This window comes from Schistocerca nitens, chromosome 9 (assembly GCF_023898315.1).
Source record: "Schistocerca nitens isolate TAMUIC-IGC-003100 chromosome 9, iqSchNite1.1, whole genome shotgun sequence".
NCBI lineage: Eukaryota > Metazoa > Arthropoda > Insecta > Orthoptera > Acrididae > Schistocerca > Schistocerca nitens.
This window is the reverse complement of record NC_064622.1, coordinates 357,354,975-357,379,336: the sequence shown is the minus strand read 5'-3', so window position 1 is coordinate 357,379,336 and position 24,362 is coordinate 357,354,975. Positions and strand designations below refer to the sequence as shown.

Sequence of the window (24,362 nt, the reverse complement as noted above, 5' to 3'; positions counted from 1 at the left end):
TTCCCACTATATCTAACTTTAACCTATCCATTTCCCTTTTTAAATTTTCTAACCTACCTGCCCGATTAAGTGATCTGACATTCCACGCTCCGATCCGTAGAACGCCAGTTTTCTTTCTATTACGATCCGCTTTTGTCAGCCGATCATACCTCTCCTTATCTGACATCTCGCCAGCCAATGACAGCAGATATTCAGAGCATAGGACATGTGATGTAGTCAGCTAGTAGCAACATCACTGTTAAGTAGTGGTAACACACAAATAGAATTGTTTAATGAACAAATGGTGTAGCTACGAGGGAAACCAAGCTTTCTGGTCTTTTTTAGCGTGTGTTACCCTTTAAGGTATGCCAGCCAAAAAATGTTTTAAATAATAGCATAAATAGGTGGTCTTCTGGACACAAAATTTTTCAAGTGGCTTGTCCTCAATGTGTTACATTTTTTTATGCGGGTCAAATGCTCCTTGATTTTAAAAAAAATTCATCAGACACTCACATGTAACAACTGATCTTGCAAAAAAGGAAATTTGCATTGGAATTAACGCTTCTAAAACTAGCAATCGCAATATCTTCCCTGTGACCTGTTTGAAAAGTAAACAGTTGTGACATCATGCTCATCAAAAGCAGTCCATTGTTACAACATACTGAATAGTCTATCTTAAAGCTATTGTCACATTTTGCTGTGTGTGTGTGTGTGTGTGTGTGTGTGTGTGTGTGTGTGTGTGTGTGTGTGTGTGTTTTCATTGTTGTAAATGGCAATGGCACATTTTCTTGGCAACTGAAGTTTTATTTTGGTCTTATTATCTTGTTTGTGTTTCATTGCTGCAGTACTGTTCAACAGCAGTGGGCTAAGGTAAAATTCTTTGTTACAGTATCACTTCTTACCAATCAAAATTAGAATTTTTAACTGAAAACTAAAACAATGAAAAATTCCCGGAATTCTGTCAAGTTCCCAGGCTTTTGCTGGATGAAAATTTCCCAAGTTTTTTCCGAATATCCTGGCGTATGTATCATCATTTTCACTTCCTCTCTGGTCATTATTTCCATTGTTCTTAATATGTTCGCCTCCTTCCATTTTTCTATTTTAATGCTTTGAATGCAAAAACAGCTTCTAATCTGGGAAAGACTAATGCATCAAAACACCTTAGTACAACAATTTACAAAACATTTGGATCTAGTGACATTAATTGCTCTTTAAATAACTGCTACGAAGCAGTTAAAATCACCAAATACACTTACATCTCTTCTGCCAACAAAGTGGTCCACCCACTACAATATGGTGCACATACCTCAAAATACTCAATTTCGTCACACCACTTTTCTTCTAGCCACCTCAATTATCAAAATAGTTAAATAACTGAAATTAGGGCTTGCAGAATGTACCATCTGCAAATGGAAAAGGACATGGGAATATGAATCTTGTCCACCATGTACCCTTCACTGCACAAATGTCTCATGATACACGAATGTAGAAGCAGTGGGTTAGTCGATCTTGGTTTTGAAAAAATATGCCTCAGTAATTCCCAGTTCCATACCACACCACAACCTTTTCACTACAAATGAATAGTTCACAGATTTACCTAGACTGTTGTCTTCCCAGTGTTGAAAGTTGGCTCTGTCAAAACAACTATTCCATGCATCAGATCACCCTGGATCTTTTGAAGTAACATTTTTCAAGAATGACAAATCCCCCACACCACTTTAACTCAAATGATTTAAATTTTGAACTACAAACAAATTTTACATGAAATTTGTCAGGCTTCAGCTGTCCATTTTTACCAATCAAGTATGAAATTTGAAGAGTCAGCATCTGCAGTGAAACACCCTGAATATATTAATACTTTCTGCTAGTCTTAGTTTTATCATCCGCATGTGGTTTCTTATCCATATGTTACTACTTTCATGAAATTAATTTGGTTTCTGTTGAAAAATCTCCGATTGTTGTCATATGTTTCTCAGCATGAAGATAATTGCCAAAAACCAATGAGAGCTTTTCAATTAATATACTCCAAAACCATACCACAGCTCATTCAATTTTAATGTACAATCTAATGTATTAACAATTACAAGCTGTAATGAAAGCACCTATCACTACCCAGCACATGCTGCACCTGCCATAGTAAGTGTGACTACTCATTTAATACCATTTGTTATCATAATAGTTAACACTGAGTTAAAAATGGTCATATGCTAGACTCTCAACAATTTCAGAAGAAGCAGCTAAGGTATCGACAATTCAAATTAACTGCCATATCAATCGAAGCTAAATCCTTCATATACAGGTAAGATCTCCACACATAACAAAGAACAAATGAATATGAACAGGAAATCTTGAATCAGTGGTAAGGGTAAAATTCAGTTCCAACTACTCACAGATGACTTATCCTCCTGTCAAAGCAACAGAATAACTCAAATATCCATTAAAATCAGTAGCAAAACAACTAATAATTTAATTACGAATGTGATAAATATATTACCTGATCCAAGAGACGTAGCAATCCAGGTATTTGGTGGTAATGATAGGACACTTAAATGTTGCATCTGCATTGGGTAATTGTTATGTATTGCTACACCAGATTTCGCAGCTTCTGCCCCCACTGATCGTTTCAACACTGCATCATTTCCTGCACTTACACAAAGTAGCGAGTCAGAAACCAGCAATTTCTCAAATTTTAAAACAACTCAATGTACTATTAAGGTCACGTCCAAGCTACTACACCACTGGACATTCATAATTACAAAGCTACTGACCTTTCGTTGCAGCAGAGGTAGTGGAGACTGTACGTTCCTCCTGGGCACCACTGCCACTGCGAGCAACTGAACCCATGATGCACTTAACGGAGTTGTAGGACGACGCCAACTGGAGAGGGCTCTGGTCGACACCATTTACCACAGGAACACTTGCGCTGCCCTTCTCCCGCTGCAAGACAACCGGCAGGCTCCACTTTTACATGCAACAAGGATGGAGCCCGAATTTTGCTACCACCATTACATTCTGCTTATTGCAAAACCTATTCTCCTAGCTCTTTCTGACACTTAAATCAACAAGCCAACTTTATCTTTAACTCTAATAACATAATACTTTATACATTATTTTAATCCAAATGACCTTCATGACCCCCCCCCAACACACACACACACACACACACACACACACACACACACACACACACACACACACACACACACACATCATACAGAATTCTCAAGGCTGTTTACCCTACACTGCACAGTTTTCACGTTTGACAAACCTACCAGATCAAAGAAACAGATAACACATTATTTGAGATTATATATATATATATATATATATATATATATATATATATATATATATATATATATATATATATAAACCAGCACAGAAAAGAAATGACATTACAGAGAAAAAGAAATTCACAAATACTGCCCTCCCCCCTACCCCTCCTAACGATCTTCATAAAAGTATACAGAAAAAGGAGGCGCGAAGCAATTGCAAATATGGAATCATTTCCTTCAAATGGCATAAGCAATGTGTGGAAAAATAAGTATGCCACTTCCTGCATGCATTCTATTTCATGTAGTGTTCTCAGACATTGATCTCTGCTTTCTCACATTTCTGTTTAGTAACTACATTTTTAAGGTGTAAATGCCAACATTAGCTGCGTAAGATTCACTTTAAATTTAATAAGCCAGATCAGTATTAAGCAGTACACACATGTACATACAGTCGTTTGTAGAACGTATTTTAAATGACTGTTCATGTGATACCCTACTTAACAGTATCAATTACGATGGACAGATGGCCAGTACTGGCCAGCACAATAAATTTAAAATAAATCCTATGCTGCCAATGTCAACATGATAGCTGTCAAAAATTAAGTTCCCCTATTCTGCGCAAGTTGCAGAGCACCAAGTGTATTAAAAATTAAATATCTTCCTTCTCACAATTTCCTCTCCTCTTCCCTTATTTCCAGGAAAGCTGAAGGTTCCAACTACACAACTTTACTTATCCACTGTAACTATGGCTTTACTTTTTATTCATGTATATATAAAAATATGCCTGCATTTTAAACATCTTTTAAATTATGAATGTGAAGCAATGTGTAACTTGTGTACACTGGCAGTTGTCCAGTGAAACTCCATAGGTAGAACAACATGCAGCTGTAGAAATAATTCTGTCACAATTTTGCTCTAGAATGGAAAAAAGGCAAATTGTACTGTGATATCTGGCACCCAAATTAAAATTTTAGCATAGATTCATAAACTAAAGAAACCAACGAAACATGAAATAAAAAATAAATATGAAAAATAGAATTTAACAATCTGATTTCAGTATGAGAACTTGACACTCTAGAAAGAAAATACAGATTCTAGCTTTGTTGTTCAGTTCACTGTTTACTACAGGTTCACTATCAGGTAATCAACAAGGTTACTCAGGGTAAGGTAATACATTTAGCATGTGAATGCGACATGAACATACAAATGCCACACACAATTTGAATTACAGTATACTTCCAATCATTCAGGGTAATGTGGGGGGAGAAGAGGTATGAATAATAGAGATATTTTCAAATATAAATCTGGGATGTCTACTGGACAGGTTAGTGGTAACGTCGGCAGGCGACGTCTGCACATGCTCAGGCACAGTAACCTTCCATTGCTAGTCTGGCTTAGTGTTCACCGCTGCCCCTGCCAGCTGGCAATCTGCACAGCTGCTCCCTGTGGCACAACATGTTTGCTTTCTTTTGTAACACAAAAAATCTGCACAAAAATTATCAGGAGTACACACTACTGCATATCGTTAAAATGTGAAAGTACTTGTCACCAGCATTCAACATATGTAACCCTTGTAAGACGTAGTGCATTACTTTGAATGGGGGAAAGGGCAGGGGAGAGGGGGCAAGGGAATATATATATAAAACAAAGATGATGTAACTTACCAAACGAAAGCGTTGGTATGTTGATAAACAAACAAACACAAACACAATTCGAGCTTTCGCAACCTAAGCTTGCCTCATCAGGAAAGAGGAAAAGAGGGGGAAAGACGAAAGGATGTGGGTTTTAGGGGAGAGGGTAAGGATTCATTCCAATCCCGAGAGCGGAAAGACTTACCTTAGGGGGAGAAAAGGACAGGTATACACTCCTGTGTATATGTGTATACCTGTCGTTTTCTCTCCCTAAGGTAAGTCTTTCCACTCTCAGGATTGGAATGACTCCTTACCCTCTTAAAAACCCACATCCTTTCGTCTTTCCCTCTTTCCTGATGAAGCAACCTTAGGTTACGAAAGCTCGAATTTTGTGTGTGTTTGTTTGTCTATCAACATACCAACACTTTCATTTGGTAAGTTACATCATCTTTGTTTTTAGATATTTTTTCCCACATGGAATGTTTCGAGAGAGCTGTTGAAAGGCAATTTCATACAATTTCCAAGCCACCACATTTCCAGAAGGATAAATGTGAAAGCTGCTGACTGACTCCCATGTTGTACGGAACGTGTTCATTTCTAACCAGGCTTTCTGTTATTATGGACTTGCATCCAGGTGTGTGTACTGAAATACCATGACATTGTAATGTGTGTCACTCTCAACTTGTGGCGAATACTGCCAGAAGATGCAAGAGTGACACCCATTGCAATGTCAAGAAATTTCAATACAGTCACCCACAGAAAGTCAAAATGTCAACCAATGTACATACAACCATTTGCAGTTTGATCAAATCCAATTTCAGTGAGCTGCATTACTGGTATCTCCTTTCTGTTAAATGTCTGTATTTCACATCTCTATAGAGGGTCGAAATTATTATTCTACTGTAAAACTGTTCATTTTTCTCTTTCTCGATAAGGATCCTGAACTACTGAAAATAATGCCAAGTCAGGCTGATGAAAGAATGTGTGACACCTAATGCACATTATGTGTAGATGGGACACACTAGTACCAATCTGAGCTCAGGGACTTGTAAACATTGCCAGTGATAGTGCCACATTGCTAATCCTACAACTCAGGCCAATGACTGTTGCTACACTTTCTCATAGCTGCAAAGCATTTGTTACAGATCACAAAATACTGATTTAGCACAATCTCACAACACAGTGTGAAATGTTGAATTGTGTATTTGACATGTATGAAAGCATGCCCTCTACTTCAATCCGAAGGAAAGTAGCAAGGGGCACTACCTTGAAGAGCCTCTCTCTTTTAAGTTTGTGTGTAGCATAAAGTTCTTATGTAGCACACAACACAATTTTGAAGATGAAACAGCAGACCTCAAGACGACGACAACTGTAGCTCTGAAAATTGAAAAAACCTTTACGAAGAAAACAACTAAAGAGAAGTGTGCTGGGAAATCTACAGGAACCAACAGCTACTCTTTCAACTATAGATAAGAGTCAGTGTGTGGTGTTAAAACAAAAGAACTGGATCAGGGTTGCCAAAAGTTTCCCCCTAGTGAAATTCCATTTCCAGACACGTTTCAGCATATTTTTCTGGCAAATTCTGATATCAAGGGTAAGTGAAGACGTAAGTTAACAATCTGTCTATGCAGCTATGGTACAAGAAACAATAGAGCAAACGAGGAAATATCTATAAACAACTTGGAAGCAGGTAAGGTTTCTTGACTGGAGCATCTTAGATGGAGAAAGCAAGACAAATGGTATATGTTTTTCATTAATACCAGTAATGTTACTTCAATAAAACAACACACATTTGGTGATAAAAATATGGATTTCCATAGAGTCGCAAGACAGATTTAAAATATCTTCACTGATTTCAGAGATAACCTCATAAAAAGGGAGGCCTCTTGAGAAGAGTGTATAAGGCGGGGAAGATTTGTGTAAACCAACACTGTAGGTGACCGCCTATAAAACATTGTTTCTATGTTTGTTGTTGTTGGTTATTACGCATGTGTCATAACCATTATTTTACGAGTATTTTGATTTTTCATTCGAGAAATATACGAGTACATAGTGTACAAACCGTCAGTTACTACCACAATTTTCTTCTTCATATTGTTCATACTTTCTAACATATAATCTACTTCTGAAGAGCCAGAATATACTAGAAAAAATAAAATGTCTATAAAATGCCACACTGTAGAATGTACTTGCAGTGAGAAAGTCCCAATTCCTGAAATCCATCGCCTATGGCCTCTGGCCTGCTGAGGATCACTCTAGTCCTGGGCCCATGGATAAACCATGAAAATCCACTGCATTACGCCACACACAGACCCGGATTGCAGGCATATCGGTGAGACTAGATCCAATGGGCAGGGCCTGCACATTAGTGGGAACCAAATAGCTTCAGATCGGCAGGCCCAATACGTTACAGATACCCGCATATAAAGGCCTGCGGTTTCCGACAGTCGTGGAAATCGACTCGTGTGGCCAGCTATTCACGAGCTACAAACAGCACGTTGATGAAATGAGACCACAGTGATCAATCCATGCAACAGGTTACTTGCTCAAATACTCCGAGAATCAATAACTAGGACAGGTAGCAACTCACTGTAAAGATGATTGCTAAGCCACACACAGACATGTACAAAACAATTACACTCTCTCAACTAAATTTTCAGTCATAGCTTTTGTCAGGAAATGAGAGTACACACACCCTCACACAATCACTTAGACAACTCATGCACACGACTGCCGTCTCTGGTCACTGTGCCTAAGTCTCTGAAATTCAGATCCAAACAAACCTCTCCACATGATTGCTGCCTCTCGTCAGCAGCTGGCTGGGCCTAGCGGCAAGAAGTGGTGGCAGCACTGACTGCAAGTTGAGGCGAGTTGTAGGAAGGAGAGAAGTAGTAGTAACAAGAGAGTAGGGAAGCAGCACGTGTACTCATCTGCACCCAGCCAGCAATGATGCATGACACCTCAGTAAACAAACCATTTCATCTAGCAAGACAAAGAAAGAATTTTCCAGCCCCCCCCCCCCCCCCCAAGTTTCTCAGATTTCCTGTGGAAACCCTGTGGTTTATTTTCACGAGGACACAATTCGGCAAAATATGTGGCTATTACACAGAAAAAGAATATTCTGCCTAGAACAAGCTGCTTCTTTCACTATGAGATAGTGAGTGGTCAGGGAGAAGGAGAAAAAGAAGAAGGGGGCAGAGAAGGAGGACGAGGAAAATCAGCCTTTCAACAGTACTGGAGAGGGGCGTAGAACTTTCCTGGAAGAAGAGTTCTGCTTGAGCAGGCGGATATCTTTGTCCAGAGATGCTGTTTTTTGAGGTAAACGTTTACACGTAAATCTCTCAAAATCATTTGTTTCAATGAAACATGGTCAAATGCTGCTCATTCCTGACCGCGTGGAATGATGGCACTGTACTACGTACAATGAAAGCACCAGTTTGAAAAGGCAGTCACATTCTTTTACATGCCGGAACAATCTGTGGGTTTGTTCCAAATGCTTCGCTGTTTTCATCTAAGGAGTCTGGGGACTGACGGCAACGAAATTTAAACAGTGGTTTGTAACTCACTGCTTTCTAAACATAGAAGAAATCTCCACTATAACGATCAGTCATGTAGCACGTAACTCTCTTTAATTAAATGAAGCTCCTACATGCAGCACCAAGAAGAATGACAACGGACTGGTTAAACAAGAATGGCATAGGTTCATTTCATAAGAAAGAGGCAGAACTGCTTGACATTATGAAACAGCATATAACATGTAGTATCACATACGACATTAACAAAATTGCAGGAAAAAATGGCAATGAGTGTTGCGCCTTTCACCGCACCATTTCCAAGTGATGTATGTTATCAACAGACGTAAATTTTAAATGAAAGAGACATCAAAATTTTTAATTCGTGAAGCATTAGGCTGTATTATTCCTACAAAATGAAACAATGCTGTCACAACTGGCTGAGCTGATCTTTGAAGAGGCACAACAATGAGAAGGTGCCCTGGAATAGAGACTGGGACAATTAGTAATGAGATTAGGAGATTATACGGCAGTGAAATTAGTTACACTGACATGGGAAATATGGATAACTGGGGTGTGCTCTCTTCTATAAGATGCAGTTAAGAGACTGCATCTGTGTATGTAGTAAAATACTGTAACATTGTAATCTCTAACTGGACAACCCCCCCCCCTTTTTCTTTTAAGACAAGGAGTGTCCATTTTGATCCTCTGATTTTATTAGTGCTTTTTCACATTTCAGTAGTATGATGTTGCAAGGGCTCAAATTTCCTGGTAGTTGGGCAACTGACACAGCATAAAAAAAAAGAACCAGCTGCATAGTAGCATTAGCACCATGGCCGCCAGCTGTCAAGGACATTCTTTTAGAGACCTGACTTATAGACAATCACACAGTGAATTGTCCACTTCAAATAATCAGGACCTGTTTCATCTGTTAACTGGAATAAAATTGATGCAATGACAAAAACAACACTATCATTCGTGAGCTACAACGGAAAAAATTTCAGTTTGACTTCAACTTATGCTCATAGTACACTAGATGGAAAAAAAAAAAAAAAAGGTTTTCTTTCTTTCCTAGACATCAACAGTATCTCAAAGTTTTTGAGGCTGTAGTGAATGTTTAAGGGCGAGAAATTAACACATACACGACTACTTGACATGCTACTGTTTATTGTATGATCAGTTAGCACTGCTACAGACCGTACTTTATTCACCACAGTACAAAAATGTGACATGGTGCATATCTGATAGTTTGTTCTACTTGTATCCACATAGATTTATGTGAATTACAGGAATCAGTCTTCACTGCTAAATCATGCAGGAGGAGTTTGTTGGACCTCGAGCTCTCTCTTCACAATGAAAGTGGCAAATCATACCAATCTCCCCCCCCCCCCCCCTCATACCACGATATTGTACGTAATCATAACACTTCTATTCAACAGGGAATGTCTTCCAATACACACTTCTTGACATTATTTCTTTTTGCCATCAGAGGTTATTTTGATTACAAATCAACACTTCAACTTAGATGCACTGTCTTAGTTAACAAAAGGCATCTAATATGTCGTACTGTTAATTACATTTCTTAAGACAAATCTTGTAGCCTTTCTAAAAACACAATGGCTACAGAATAGACGAAAGCTTTGGTTAAACAATCTCATTTATGCATACAGAGCAGTGCCATCTTATGTGCTGAAAAGGAACGCTTGTGTATCTTTGCAGAGAGCAAGAGAGACATTTATGGATTACAGGCACACACACACACACACACACACACACACACACACAGAGAGAGAGAGAGAGAGAGAGAGAGAGAGAGAGAGAGAGAGAGAGACTCTTGCTTGCTCTTGTCTTTTGTAGGCTTGCTCCCAGTACAGTGAACAGACTCAGAAAGAATGACAGTAACCTTCCTTACTTTCTGAAACATTTGCAAAAGGTAGGAGAGGTGGGCAGCACATAACATCAGAACGAAGTATGAGGAGAACCTCCTTTTCGTATGATTCCTGAGAGTACCTACTGACCACTGCATATCTCTCTCTCTCTCTCTCTCTCTCTCTCTCTCTCTCTCTCTCTGTGTGTGTGTGTGTGTGTGTGTGTGTGTGTGTGTGTGTGTCTGGATTTAGCATAATCAATGTTTCATTTCTAATTAATTGGGTAACAACAAAATATACATTATTTGTGTGTTACAAATGCTATCTAAGTAGTGGTCTGACAAAGCCATTTACGTGTATTCTAAATGGAAATAACCAGAAAAAGTGCTAAGTAAAAACTAAGAAAGCATCAATGCAGACCTGTAACAGTCCCAGTGGAAGCGTGACGGTGGTGTCAACTTCAGAGTCACGATTCGATATACTTTTCCCCCCAACTTCCAATGTGGCGTGGCTGGTAAAATTTGGCACACGAGGCGCCGTCTCTGATCTTTGCACAACCTCCAGCTCTGTGCCAATTTCACAGTCCGAACCACCAGCCACCCCAGTATCTCGTCGGTCTGAGATTGTTGAAGTAGGAATAGGGCGTCCACCATCCGAAGCACCACACACACTATCACTGACAGCAGTACTGTCAGTATCACTCGAGGAGTGGCAGACAGGCAGGCTAGCGATGGCACCCGGCCCGCCCCCGCACCTGGCAGGGGCGGTGGCCGCTGCCGCCAAGTCTTCAACTGGTGCAGATGCAGGATCTCTCCGCCGCCTTCGGCTGTCCTCAAGGAGACAGTCACCACCAACGTTCACATTGCTGGGGAGCGAACCCCCCTCACGCTGACGTGCACTCACACTGGTAGCCCTCTGCTCCTTCTGGCGGGCGCCCCGCCTCCGCCCTGCAGGTCCGTGCCCACCGAAGCCCGTCGTGTCGAACTCTGAACTGGCAGCGTGGACTAGGTTCTGAAGGGAGCCGCCTCTTGTCTGACGCTCAGAAACAGCAGTGACATCTCGACGTGACGGAATACCTCTCCGGCGATTTCCACTGTAGCAACGTGAACTGGCAACACTGGCAGTTCCGGAAGTAACACTGGTACAGCCACTGCGGCGAGAGTCACTCTCGTCTGCCTCTACTTCCTGTAGAAGCTCCTGTAGTCAACATTAAAATTGTGTGTAAGTAAATAACATATTCAGAAGCAGTACAAAAGTTTTACACACACACACACACACACACACACACACACACACACACTGAAAAATCAAGTTTGCACTGTGTGGACAAATAGCTAAAGATACCTTCCTTACCAAACCATTTAAAATATCAACCTCTCTACAACAAATTAAGACCACCCTGTTGTTATCTACCTTTATTAAATTGTAACTCAGAAATTTCATATTTCAAAGCAAGCCATCATCCAATCATCTCACCTCTCTAAACAGAATGAGAATGTACACACTTTCAAGACATTAGATTAATAACAGTTAAGTGAACAACTTGACAAAACTATTAACAGGAGATGAGGTCGAAGAAAGGTCTTTCAAAAGGTTAGACCACATGAAATGCAGCCACAACAAACATGCAACAAATAAGCACCTCTTGCATTCACAAGGTCATTTTTCTCTCAGCCACCTCTTAGCTTTGAACCTCACAGTGAACTACAAGGAAGTTTCTTAAACATTCTTGAATAAATGTGAGTCAGCTGCAATTTATTCGTCTCATCACCATTAATTCTATGAAGAAATGCTATCACTGCTCGAGAATGGCACCGAATTACCAAAACTGAGATGTATAAACATAACACTGCCCTATAGCCCAAGGTTAATTTAATTATTCAGATGCTTCGAGTTCTCCTTAGTAGCTAGTAGCTCCAACAGCTAGTAAAATTTTCGATAATCTTCCTGGTCTTGTTCATGTCATCCATATCCGTAGTGTGGCTTTTCGCTGTAGGGAACAGTTATTGTTTGACGAGATCAAAGTCTTAAGTCTCGTGTTTAAAGACATGAGTAATCTTGCTCTCATCCCCCTCCCTTGTGTTTAATGAGATACAGGCATTAAATGAGCAATTTAGGGACTGAATCTCAAAAGCACATTCTACAAAACAATTTGTTTTTGTTTTATGTTAATGGAATGAAGCTGATTATCTTTGTAATCCTATAGTAAAATGTCCCAGAGAGAGAGAGAGAGAGAGAGAGAGAGAGAGAGAGAGAGAGAGAGAGAGTGTGTGTGCGCGCGCGCAAGTTATCAGTTACATGGGCACCCATGGTCTCTGAAGAGAAATCAGTTTTAAACTAAACTGTTGTGTTTGCCTAGTTTTGTGTCTCTCTACTGCTTAACACTTGGAGTGTGCAGCAAGGTCAGTAGGTCACCAATTCCACTCTTCATGTCCACAATTTTGCAATATTACAACATAAGACTCTGGCAAAGACACACATCATTTATTATAACAAGACCACAGCACCGAAGCAACCACAAATACATGTTTAATTAAATTTTGCGCACCAAGAACTAAAGGCACAATAGAACACTTCAGTAATTACAAAATTAGATAATCCCATCAATAATATTTACATCTAACGATGATATGAATGTGAACAAAATTAGATAGCTGAAATATTGAAAACTGTGGTAATGTGCATCTACTCTTTCATTTTTCATGGGCAAGTAACATTTTCATTCATGGGATGCACGTTCCTGTAAAGTAAGTAAGAATATCTAAGACTACAAAATTTATTCACAAACACCAGTTAATAGAAACAAAAATAAAGTACAGAAGACATTAAATTATAGATAACGTCAGTAGACACACACTGAAATACATGCACTATAGCATTTGAGTGACTTAACCAAATCTAATTCCCTTCTCCCCCCCCCCCTCCCTACAAAACCATGGAATGATTAGTTGTGGAAAAACTAATCTGTGTATTTTTATTCTTTGTATTTAATATTCTACTCAATTTCACCTTTTGCAATAAATAGAGGGCACTAAACAGAGTACTCTGAGATAAGGGAAAAACGACAGGAAAGGGGCATTTCCAGTGGCATGGTGCTTGCAATGAACTAAGCACGTGTATGTAAACTTTACGTGTTTCTTAACAATTGCTTGTCCAGCATTATCTTGAAAAACGAGCAATTGTCTTCTCACTTACACTTTTGGTTAAAAATCACTGGGAGCTGTAACTACAATGAAGAACTTAGATCTAACCATCCAGAGCAAGCTAAATTGAAAGGACTACATAAAAGCTGATGCTAGGCTGAGATTCACTGGCAGAATCTTAAGGGAACATAACCAGTCCACAAATGAAGTGGTTGACAAAACTTGTTCGAAGACTGCACATTCCATTAAAGGAGTATATAAGATCAACATCAAAAGCAAAATAAAGGTAATGGAATGCTGTATGATTAAATCAGGCAACGCTGGATAATTCAATTAGCAAACAACACCCTGAAAGCACAACCTACTTGTGTACCAAGTAACTGACGCTGGCCAAAGTAATGATGATATAAAATGTAGACTGGCAAGGTAAGAAAAGCGTTTCTGAAGAAGAGAAATTTGTTACCAGATACAAATTAGTGTGATAGGAAGCCTTTTCTTGAGGTATGTGTATCGGATGTAGCTTTTTTCTGAGGCAGCAATGAATCGCCAATTTAGTACCAGAGTAAAGTGTGATGGATAAAAATGATGGAAGAAGACCAAGGGATGAACACAGCAACCCAATTCCATAGGATGTCAGTTCTATAGGTCATTCAGAGATAAAGATTCTTGTATAGGATAGAGTAGTATGGAGAACTGTGTAAAACCAGTCCTGAAGATGACGACGACGACGACAACAACAACAACATCCAGGAAAAGCGAAGTAAGCTATTACTTCCAACACACACGTCAGCGTGGTGCTGGTAGACGACTGCAGAAAAATTTAACTTCGTAGGAGGATTTAGCAATGATCAGTCTTACCATGAACCACTGCAAATGGATCAGGGAAGGGAAAGTTCATAGTGTCTGTCATACCCTCCAATACCATCCTCTAGGTGGCTTTCGAAGAATGTATGCAGACGTGGAGTTTACTATTCTTTACATTTTGTGAACAATTCTCTCAGATTGAACATTATTCACTACAAAAATTTGAAGACATATAAAGATGCAACAATATTAAGTGACTGGAAGTCCAATAAATTTACAGAAAAACATTTCGCGTAAACCGTGACCCTAATATAAAGAACCTCACAAGAAAGTGAGTTGTTCAAACCATACAAGGTTCATGAGAGTCTGACAACCTATTGTACACTTAGCTGAATTTCAGGAGATGGTGTTTGATCACATAGAAAAATATTAATCAATGAACAACCATCATCCTTCATGCAAAATTAACATTTCCAGCAACAATTAGACAACCTATCTGTAACAATGCGTGTGAGCAATGTAGTGAAATTACTTTTAACCAAGAGTTCTGTAAACAGTTTAAACTGCACAGTATCACAGTGCCACATTCCCTACAATTTGTATTAACCATCAACAAAGCCTCTCAGCTGTTACGTTTTTTTCAACTGGAGCAGAACATACCCAAACAGATGAAAATCAGTGTGCCATTTTCATCACAGATCGTCAGAAATGGTCACCCTCATGGACTGGAAACATGTTGTTTGTTGTGGTCTTCAGTCCTGAGACTGGTTTGATGCAGCTCTCCATGCTACTCTATCCTGTGCAAGCTTCTTCATCTCCCAGTACCTACTGCAACCTACATCCTTCTGAATCTGCTTAGTGTATTCATCTCTTGGTCTCCCTCTACGATTTTTACCCTCCACGCTGCCCTCCAATGCTAAATTTGTGATCCCTTGATGCCTCAGAACATGTCCTACCAACCGATCCCTTCTTCTAGTCAAGTTGTGCCACAAACTTCTCTTCTCCCCAATCCTATTCAATACCTCCTCATTAGTTACGTGATCTACCCACCTTATCTTCAGCATTCTTCTGTAGCACCACATTTCGAAAGCTTCTATTCTCTTCTTGTCCAAACTGGTTATCGTCCATGTTTCACTTCCATACATGGCTACACTCCATACAAATACTTTCAGAAACGACTTCCTGACACTTAAATCTATACTCGATGTTAACAAATTTCTCTTCTTCAGAAACGCTTTCCTTGCCATTGCCAGTCTACATTTTATATCCTCTCTACTTCGTCCATCATCAGTTATTTTACTCCCTAAATAGCAAAACTCTTTTACTACTTTAAGTGTCTCATTGACTAATCTAATCCCCTCAGCATCACCCGATTTAATTTGACTACATTCCATTATCCTCGTTTTGTTTTTGTTGATGTTCATCTTATATCCTCCTTTCAAGACACTGCCCATTCCGTTCAACTGTTCTTCCAAGTCCTTTGCTGTCTCTGACAGAATTACAATGTCATCGGCGAACCTCTTCTCCATGAATTTTAATACCTACTCCGAATTTTTCTTTTGTTTCCTTTACTGCTTGCTCAATATACAGATTGAATAACATCGGGGAGAGGCTACAACCCTGTCTCACTCCTTTCCCAACCACTGCTTCCCTTTCATGCCCCTCGACTCTTATAACTGCCATCTGGTTTCTGTACAAATTGTAAATAGCCTTTCGCTCCCTGTATTTTACCCCTGCCACCTTCAGAATTTGAAAGAGAGTATTCCAGTCTCCATTGTCAAAAGCTTACTGATGGCTTATTTGTTGCCTTTCCATTTAAATTGCACACATTACTTTGAGATCAGCTACAATGGTGGTGGTTTTTCAAAATGACTGCATGATGCCATACAAATGTTAATATCTGTTAGTATCTGAACAACAAACCTCAGTGTTTAATTGCCGAAAGAGATACTGTCCTACACTTACAACATCAGAGGAAATAACAGAATCTGTGCAGAAACACTTAAAAAGTCGTGTAGGTCAATAAAGTTTGTTTCTAACCACTACTTCCTAATCTCTAGGTATTGTATTGTGATTCTCTATGATTTCTAGTTTTGACCTTAGAAGTTTGGGACACTATTTATGACCAAATCAAAATTTATATTTCTTGCAAAATGCTTGGAGGTGTGGACTACAAGTATTTTATGGGCTCTGAATTACACCAATTAACGAGTCATCCTGAACAAAGGTTACTTGGTTTCACCTCCAGTGATGAATCACTTTGCTGCAGAGTATGAACAAGTGCTAACAATGTGTTAAAACTGGGCAACTAAAAATATAATTTAATGTTATCACCAAACTTAGCATTGAATAAAGATCTCTATCCAATTACATAGTGTTTTATCAGTTAAATTTCCAATGCTAGGAGCTAGGAGACAAGGAACTACTCCATCTAAGAAGCTCTTATAGTAATGCCGTTTTCACAATGTAAATGTTTTTACATTTATTATGAAAAATAATAAGTGCTTTTGAACCCACAAGAGGTGAAATAATTCATTAAAGTATGTTTGGATAGAAAATTTGTACAGAGTATGCCACAGTTCCTTTTCCGCACAGCGTGATAAATTTAGATCTAGTTGAAAGTGGAAACAATCATCAAAACCATGAAACACAAAAGCAAGATGCCTATCTGCTGACAATCCGTACTGGCAATATCCAAGATGAATGGAAACACAATTATGTGGAAGGATGAGAGAGGGAGTGTGTGGTGGAGAATTTCCAACACACTGCCACTTAAAACAAGTGGAAGTTCACCAAAGAGAGAGAGAGAGAGAGAGAGAGAGAGAGAGAGAATGAGGTTTTAATATGCTCTGCTATCACAAATTGATGCACATAAACGAACCACAACATCCGTAAAATTAAGGATAGCTTTGGGATGTGCAAGCTGGATTTTCTTACACAAATTTTTAAAGTTTATACCTGGGAACAGAACTAAGATGTCACATGGAATCAACATACAATTAACACAAAAAAACCACTGCAGACAAACTATTCCATCTGTTACTTACCATAACAGATAAATACCATGTCACTATTACCCTATTGTGGGCTTATGTTAGTATCTCATTAAATCAAATAAATGGTACGATTTTCACTTATTCCTGACAAAGAGTAATCAGTAAAATACAGCACCCACACTCACCCTGAACAAATCACTTTTTCCTTCACGATCTTTTGGACACTTGTATGTAATTGCTTCATCCAACAGAGCTTTCAGCTGACCATCATCCAAGTTAGACACATTAGGGTTCTTCTCTTCAACCTGAAACAAGTTTCTCATTAACTGTGCTGGAGAGAGAGAGAGAGAGAGAGAGAGAGAGAGAGAGAGAGAGAGAGAGAGAGAGAGAGAGAGAGAGACCCCCAAGACTGTACAATACTTCTCCGAACTAGTTAGGCAAGCTAGTTTAAAGATCAGCTAAAGACAAGAAGTTTTAAATTAATGTAAAACCTACTTTGTTACACAAGCACCACAATAGCCGACTTCTTGCACATACTGCAGGGGTCGATAATTTGGTAGAAGTCTAGTAGTTCGCAAATCATAACAGTAATACTATACAAAATATGAACATCACTTCTCTTTAAAATACACACACATATTTTGTTTCTTTTATACGGCTGCCTCCCCTTGAGTGGTGAAGATAAGTGAATTTACAGTTTCCACTCTTAAGCCATGCAGGTCACTGCTAGGATGCCTTTTGTTTGTGATCTTACAGCCTAATCCCAGCTGTCACCATATAAATCATTTTCTCTGAACATACTCTCTGACTGCTCCACCAATACAATAATTTTTGTCAAATGTGCATGCTGATTGACAATCTACATTTGGGATTAATTTACAGTCTTGCTGAAATCCAGGAATTGCTAAATTAAGTATAGCTGGTTCCTATTACATATTTGGCTTTTTCAGCCTAGTTTCAGCACTGGAATAGTTTATATCTGTACACAATCTTTATTAAGGGCTGTCAAGCTAATTACAATCTTGTTTTGAAGCATGGTGTACTTAACTTTTTGTAAGCATTTTTCAATTAGTGGTTTGGCTATTTCATTCATGAAATACTGTATCGCAAAGCATAAAATGAAAGAGTGCGTAAGGAACAAATCTACTAGACATTTGCTGAAGCAAGCATGAAGTGGTGAGAACTATCATCCTCTTTCCGATCTAATCCCAGCAATGGACACACAGACAATCAATTTCCTTAAATCAAGTGTCATACTTTTTACTCCTCCAGTGACTTTCTGGGTTTTGTGTCAATGAAAACAAGTCACTTTTCAGCTTAATCAACGAATCTGCTATTGCTATTACCCAATTTACACCATAATAACTATTAAGAAAAACACGATACTTCAATCTGTTGTATGCAGAAGTACTTTGACAATACACGCAATAAACTGACATAACAGCACAGATTGAAAGACAAGGCACAAGACAATTCACGTCTAAAAGAAAATGTCAGGTTACCTCCAGTAATCTGTATGCACAAACCCAGAATACATTTTTTCAGCTTTCTAGTTTAAAAAGATTTTGTCTTTTACTTCACAACCGAAGTGAAATGTTTCTTAATTCGATCTGTTGTTTCACTAATTAGTGGGACTAAATAGATGGTATAACTAGTTGATTTATACTATTAATTTAAAAAAAAAGTATCCCACTAAAGTCACAAGTATGTTCCACATATGCGCAAATATCTTTAGAATATTTTTAACCTTAAAAACTTACTTCACGTTACACATGATCCAATTAATTAATATAATGGAGCAACGCTTTTAAGAAGTAGCTCAGTTATAAAACTACTACTAATTCCACTGTGAAGTTATGATTAGTAGCTAACATCAATTTCCGACGAAACCATGGTTCATTATTTTATGCGACTACAAAAATCCAATAGTAACTTAATAGTTTTCACCCCGAACACGTTTACATCGTCCCTAATCTATAATACAAACTCCACGTGCAAACATCCGATGAGAGCCGCGCAATGATACCTTCATGCTTCTTAACCAAGAGCAAACTAATTTAGATTTACAAATTAGAAATGCATTAAATGTGCTTTTTTTTAAATACTCTTCGGCAAATACCAGAAACAAAAATTTACCGAAAATATGGAATTAGAATAGCTGAGCACACATGCGATTAACTACTGTACAAAGCACGACTTCACAAACGAAACATGGACATTCATGGTCATTTCTAGCTATTTGGAAAGTGTCTCACTTCTGAACAATCTCCCCCTCCCATTTTCCCCAAAACTCGCCCCAAAACTTAAGTTTCCGTTAGACAAAAAAATTCTCCTTCTACCCTCTGAATGTGATTTTAAGTCCTGGAAGCAGTTCTCTGAACATAACACGGATTAGAAATGGTTTCATTACATATTAAAAAGCGATTGAACTTAACTATTTCTATTACCTCTATTGCCGGTGACGTAATTTAGGCCGTTCGCTGTCCAACTGGTATGTCATCAGTTGCTGAGGGTGGAGTTTCTGACGTCACAACTTTTTTATAAAACCCTGATTTACATTTACTTCACTTCGTGGCCACACAACTGCAATAACGAATACGATACACTGAGATAATAACTGGAATACGAAACCTCACTTAGATTCCACAAGTAGGACTGAAACGAGATACAGCAAAACACTGCGTCACTGCGGTTTTAGCTCTTCAAATACACTGCGTATAATGCTTATAAAATCACCAATTGCATCGGAACACTGTTGTCTGTTACCAAAATCTTGCTAATATGTGTTTAGATAGCAGTGTCGAGCTTATATGGCACCGCAATTATTGCACAATTGCGACCACGCTCGTCTTAGGTCCAGTCACAAGGTGGCCGCCATATCTAAGCGATAGTTCCTGTATCGACCGGCAACAGCGCCACGCGTTGTGCGAAGAGATCGCAAGTCAGCTATGGGGAATGGAACTATCGATTTCAGTTTACCAAAGGATAGTACTGTACTTTGGTTTCTAAATATCGGTACAAATAACTATATATTTTTAAGCCAGTTGAATAATTCCGAACTTGCAGTAATATATCTAAAGAGAGATTCAACCTCTGTTAACAGAAAAATACAAGCTAAAATTCTCAGCAGAAGTAAGCTGGTAAATGCCGATGTCTTAGCTAATCTTTCAAATGGGAAAGTGCTGGCCGAACACTTGCTTGTCAGCATGATACATGGCAGAGAGAGAGAGAGAGAGAGAGAGAGAGAGAGAGAGAGAGAGAGAGAGAGAGCGCTTACATACTGACGGACATTCCAATGATTTCATTTCGAAAGCACATGTCTACATTTGAAAATTTGGAACTGTCTTGCCTGTAGCCTCATATCTTACTTTCTTGTGTGAATTCGTTATTCTTTTAGAGGGAATTAAGAAACTCTTACTCACCAGCAATTAGAGAAAATTTTTCTTATTAACGCTGCATAGTACGAACGAAACTTAATACACCGACGACTGATCTGTTCACAATTCTCAATATACACCTCAAAGTGGCGCGTGTCATATTCACCATGAAAAGAAACTGGGAAAAGAAGTGTTTCAAATAATAAGTGAAATGTCCTTTCATCTTACGTCTTCTGAATCACCTGTTCCATTATTAACCCTCGAACGGCAACGCAGGTGCAAATATGTTACCAGCTTTCTTAAATGCTCATTGTTGGCGCAGTAATGGAGAAGCTTTAACAATGATTTCTGTGAAGTTCATAACTTTCTAGTTCATAGCAGTGTCTGCCTATATCAAGTGCATCAGTGGTCCAGATTTGCAGAGCGCCGCCTGTCGTTTAAGTAGTTTTTATATTATGTCTAGTTTTCCTTGAGCATCTGTTTTGTGGCTCTTTTTAATAATTATTTATTGTATAAAATTTAATTATATATTAGGATGCACCAAATATTAACTATTTCGTAAAGAGGAGTTAAATTGTTCCATACACTAAACATCACATGAGTTAAATTCTCGGTAAATTTCTTGCACAATTTGAAAATTAATATCACTTTACAATACATTTCCTCTTCAGGGCTCAGACTTGGTTCAGGGTCTAACAAACGAGGAAATAGAAAAACTTCTTTCCACAACTAATGAAGATCTTTCTGATTTTGTCTGTAGTCCTCATAACGCTGCCAACTTATAACTGTAGCCAAATCGAAGGGCTCTAAAATGTATTATTATTATTATTATTATTATTATTATTATTTATTTATTTATTTAACACGATAATAACCTTTAACACTGCGAATCAAGGCATTTCTGCGAGTCTCTACTTTCTTTGCTAGTTATATTTTGAAGTTACACTTCTCTTTTGACTTCACAGCTTTAACAAGTTCTTTCCTGTTGTCGGATTTTGACAGTTCTACCACATTTCATAAGGTAGTTAAAATTCGCTAGTAGTTGGCTTTAACCATTTCCACTGTCAGTCTGGTTCTTTCAATGCCCCAGGAACACATCACACAAAATCCACTCTACAAACACATTGGACGATGGCACTGCTAGAACAACTTTCAGCAAATTATATACTTTGCATCTCTTAAAAAATATCACCAATTTGTTTGAAATGTTTTGAGTCTAATAAGTCATTAATGAATGGCAAGGAGTCATTTGGTAAATATGTTCGTCACCGCTAGACATTCCAGAATCATAGTATCGACTCGCTGATCATCTGGCAAATTTTGCTTGTTCATATTGCGGACATGTTTGCAGTTCTTGTAATCTACATCCATACTCCGCAAGCCACCTCACGGTGTGTGGCGGAGGGTACCCTGAGTACCTCTATCGGTTCTCCCTTCTATTCCGGCCTCGTATTGTTCGTGGAAAGAAGGATTGCCTGTATGCCTCTGTGTGGGCTCTACTCTGATTTTATCCTCATGGTCTCTTCGCGAGATATACGTAGGAGGGAGCAATATACTGCTTCACTCTTCGGTGAAGGTATGTTCTCGAAACTTTAACAAAAGCCCGTACCGAGCTACTGAGCGTCTCTCTTGCAGAGTCTTCCACTAGAGTTTATCTATCATCTCCGTAACGCTTTCGCGATTACTAAATGATCCTGTAACGAAGCGCGCTGCTCTCCGTTGGATCTTCTCTATCTCTTCTATCAACCCTATCTGGTACGGATACCACACCAGTGAGCAGTATTCAAGCAGTGGGCGAACAAGCGTACTGCAACCTACTTCCTTTGTTTTCGGAATGCATTTCCTTAGGATTCTTCCAAAGAATCTCAGTCTGGCATCTGCTTTACCGACGATCAGCTTTATACACTCCTGGAAATTGAAATAAGAACACCGTGAATTCATTGTCCCAGGAAGGGGAAACTTTATTGACACATTCCTGGGGTCAGATACATCACATGATCACACTGACAGAACCACAGGCACATACACACAGGCAACAGAGCATGCACAATGTCGGCACCACTACAGTGTGTATCCACCTTTCGCAGCAATGCAGGCTGCTATTCTCCCATGGAGACGATCGTAGAGATGCTGGATGTAATCCTGTGGAACGGCTTGCCATGCCATTTCCACCTGGCGCCTCAGTTGGACCAGCGTTCGTGCTGGACGTGCAGACCGCGTGAGACGACGCTTCATCCAGTCCCAAACATGCTCAATGGGGGACAGATCCGGAGATCTTGCTGGCCAGGGTAGTTGACTTACACCTTCTAGAGCACGTTGGGTGGCACGGGATACATACGGACGTGCATTGTCCTGTTGGAACAGCAAGTTCCCTTGCCGGTCTAGGAATGGTAGAACGATAGGTTCGATGACGGTTTGGATGTACCGTGCACTTTTCAGTGTCCCCTCGACGATCACCAGTGGTGTACGGCCAGTGTAGGAGATCGCTCCCCACACCATGATGCCGGGTGTTGACCCTGTGTGCCTCGGTCGTATGCAGTCCTGATTGTGGCGCTCACCTGCACGGCGCCAAACACGCATACGACCATCATTGGCACCAAGGTAGAAGCGACTCTCATCGCTGAAGACGACACGTCTCCATTCGTCCCTCCATTCACGCCTGTCGCGACACCACTGGAGGCGGGCTGCACGATGTTGGGGCGTGAGCGGAAGACGGCCTAACGGTGTGCGGGACCGTAGCCCAGCTTCATGGAGACGGTTGCGAATGGTCCTCGCCGATACCCCAGGAGCAACAGTGTCCCTAATTTGCTGGGAAGGGCGGTGCGGTCCCCTACGGCACTGCGTAGGATCCTACGGTCTTGGCGTGCATCCGTGCGTCGCTGCGGTCCGGTCCCAGGTCGACGGGCACGTGCACCTTCCGCCGACCACTGGCGACAACATCGATGTACTGTGGAGACCTCACGCCCCACGTGTTGAGCAATTCGGCGGTACGTCCACCCGGCCTCCCGCATGCCCACTATACGCTCTCGCTCAAAGTCCGTCAACTGCACATACGGTTCACGTCCACGCTGTCGCGGCATGCTACCAGTGTTAAAGACTGCGATGGAGCTCCGTATGCCACGGCAAACTGGCTGACACTGACGGCGGCGGTGCACAAATGCTGCGCAGCTAGCGCCATTCGACGGCCAACACCGCGGTTCCTGGTGTGTCCGCTGTGCCGTGCGTGTGATCACTGCTTGTACAGCCCTCTCGCAGTGTCCGGAGCAAGTATGGTGGGTCTGACACACCGGTGTCAATGTGTTCTTTTTTCCATTTCCAGGAGTGTATGATCATTCCATTTTAAACCACTCCTAATGCGTAATCCCAGATAATTTATGGAGTTACTGACCTGCTATATTGTAGCTAAATGATAAGGGATCTTTCTATGTATTCGCAGCACATTACACTTGTCTACATTGAGATTCAATTGCCATTCCCTGCACCATGCGTCAATACGCTGCAGATCCTCCCGCATTTCAGTACAATTTTCCATTGTTACAACCTCTCGATATATCACAGCATCATCCGCAAAAAGCCTCAGTGAACTTCCGATGTCATCCACAATATGAATCCGAAGAAATTCTTTCTATGTCTATTAATAATTTCTGTTACCTGTATAGAATCACTTTCCACGTATTTTATGGTTTTATTATGCATAACATTGTGGATAAAATAAATGTGAGTGTTACTTCATCGCCCACTCCACTGTCGTTTTCATGGGCTACCACTGTCCAAATA

At 39.8% G+C, this 24,362-nt stretch overlaps 1 protein-coding gene across 4 annotated transcripts in view; it reads right to left on the bottom strand.

The window, feature by feature from the left end:
• LOC126203836 (mucin-5AC) overlaps nt 1–24,362 on the bottom strand; it is a 572,866-nt gene that overhangs the window by 61,947 nt on the left and 486,557 nt on the right. For 3 of the 4 annotated variants that reach the window (XM_049938208.1, XM_049938210.1, XM_049938211.1), the window contains 4 exons: nt 17,394–17,513; nt 10,686–11,462; nt 2,748–2,940; nt 2,474–2,620 (listed from right to left, as the gene is read on the bottom strand). In XM_049938208.1, the coding sequence (XP_049794165.1) occupies nt 2,474–2,620; nt 2,748–2,940; nt 10,686–11,462; nt 17,394–17,513 (1,237 nt within the window). The remainder of the gene's footprint in view (nt 1–2,473; nt 2,621–2,747; nt 2,941–10,685; nt 11,463–17,393; nt 17,514–24,362) is intronic. The other variant, XM_049938209.1, reaches the window with a different exon arrangement.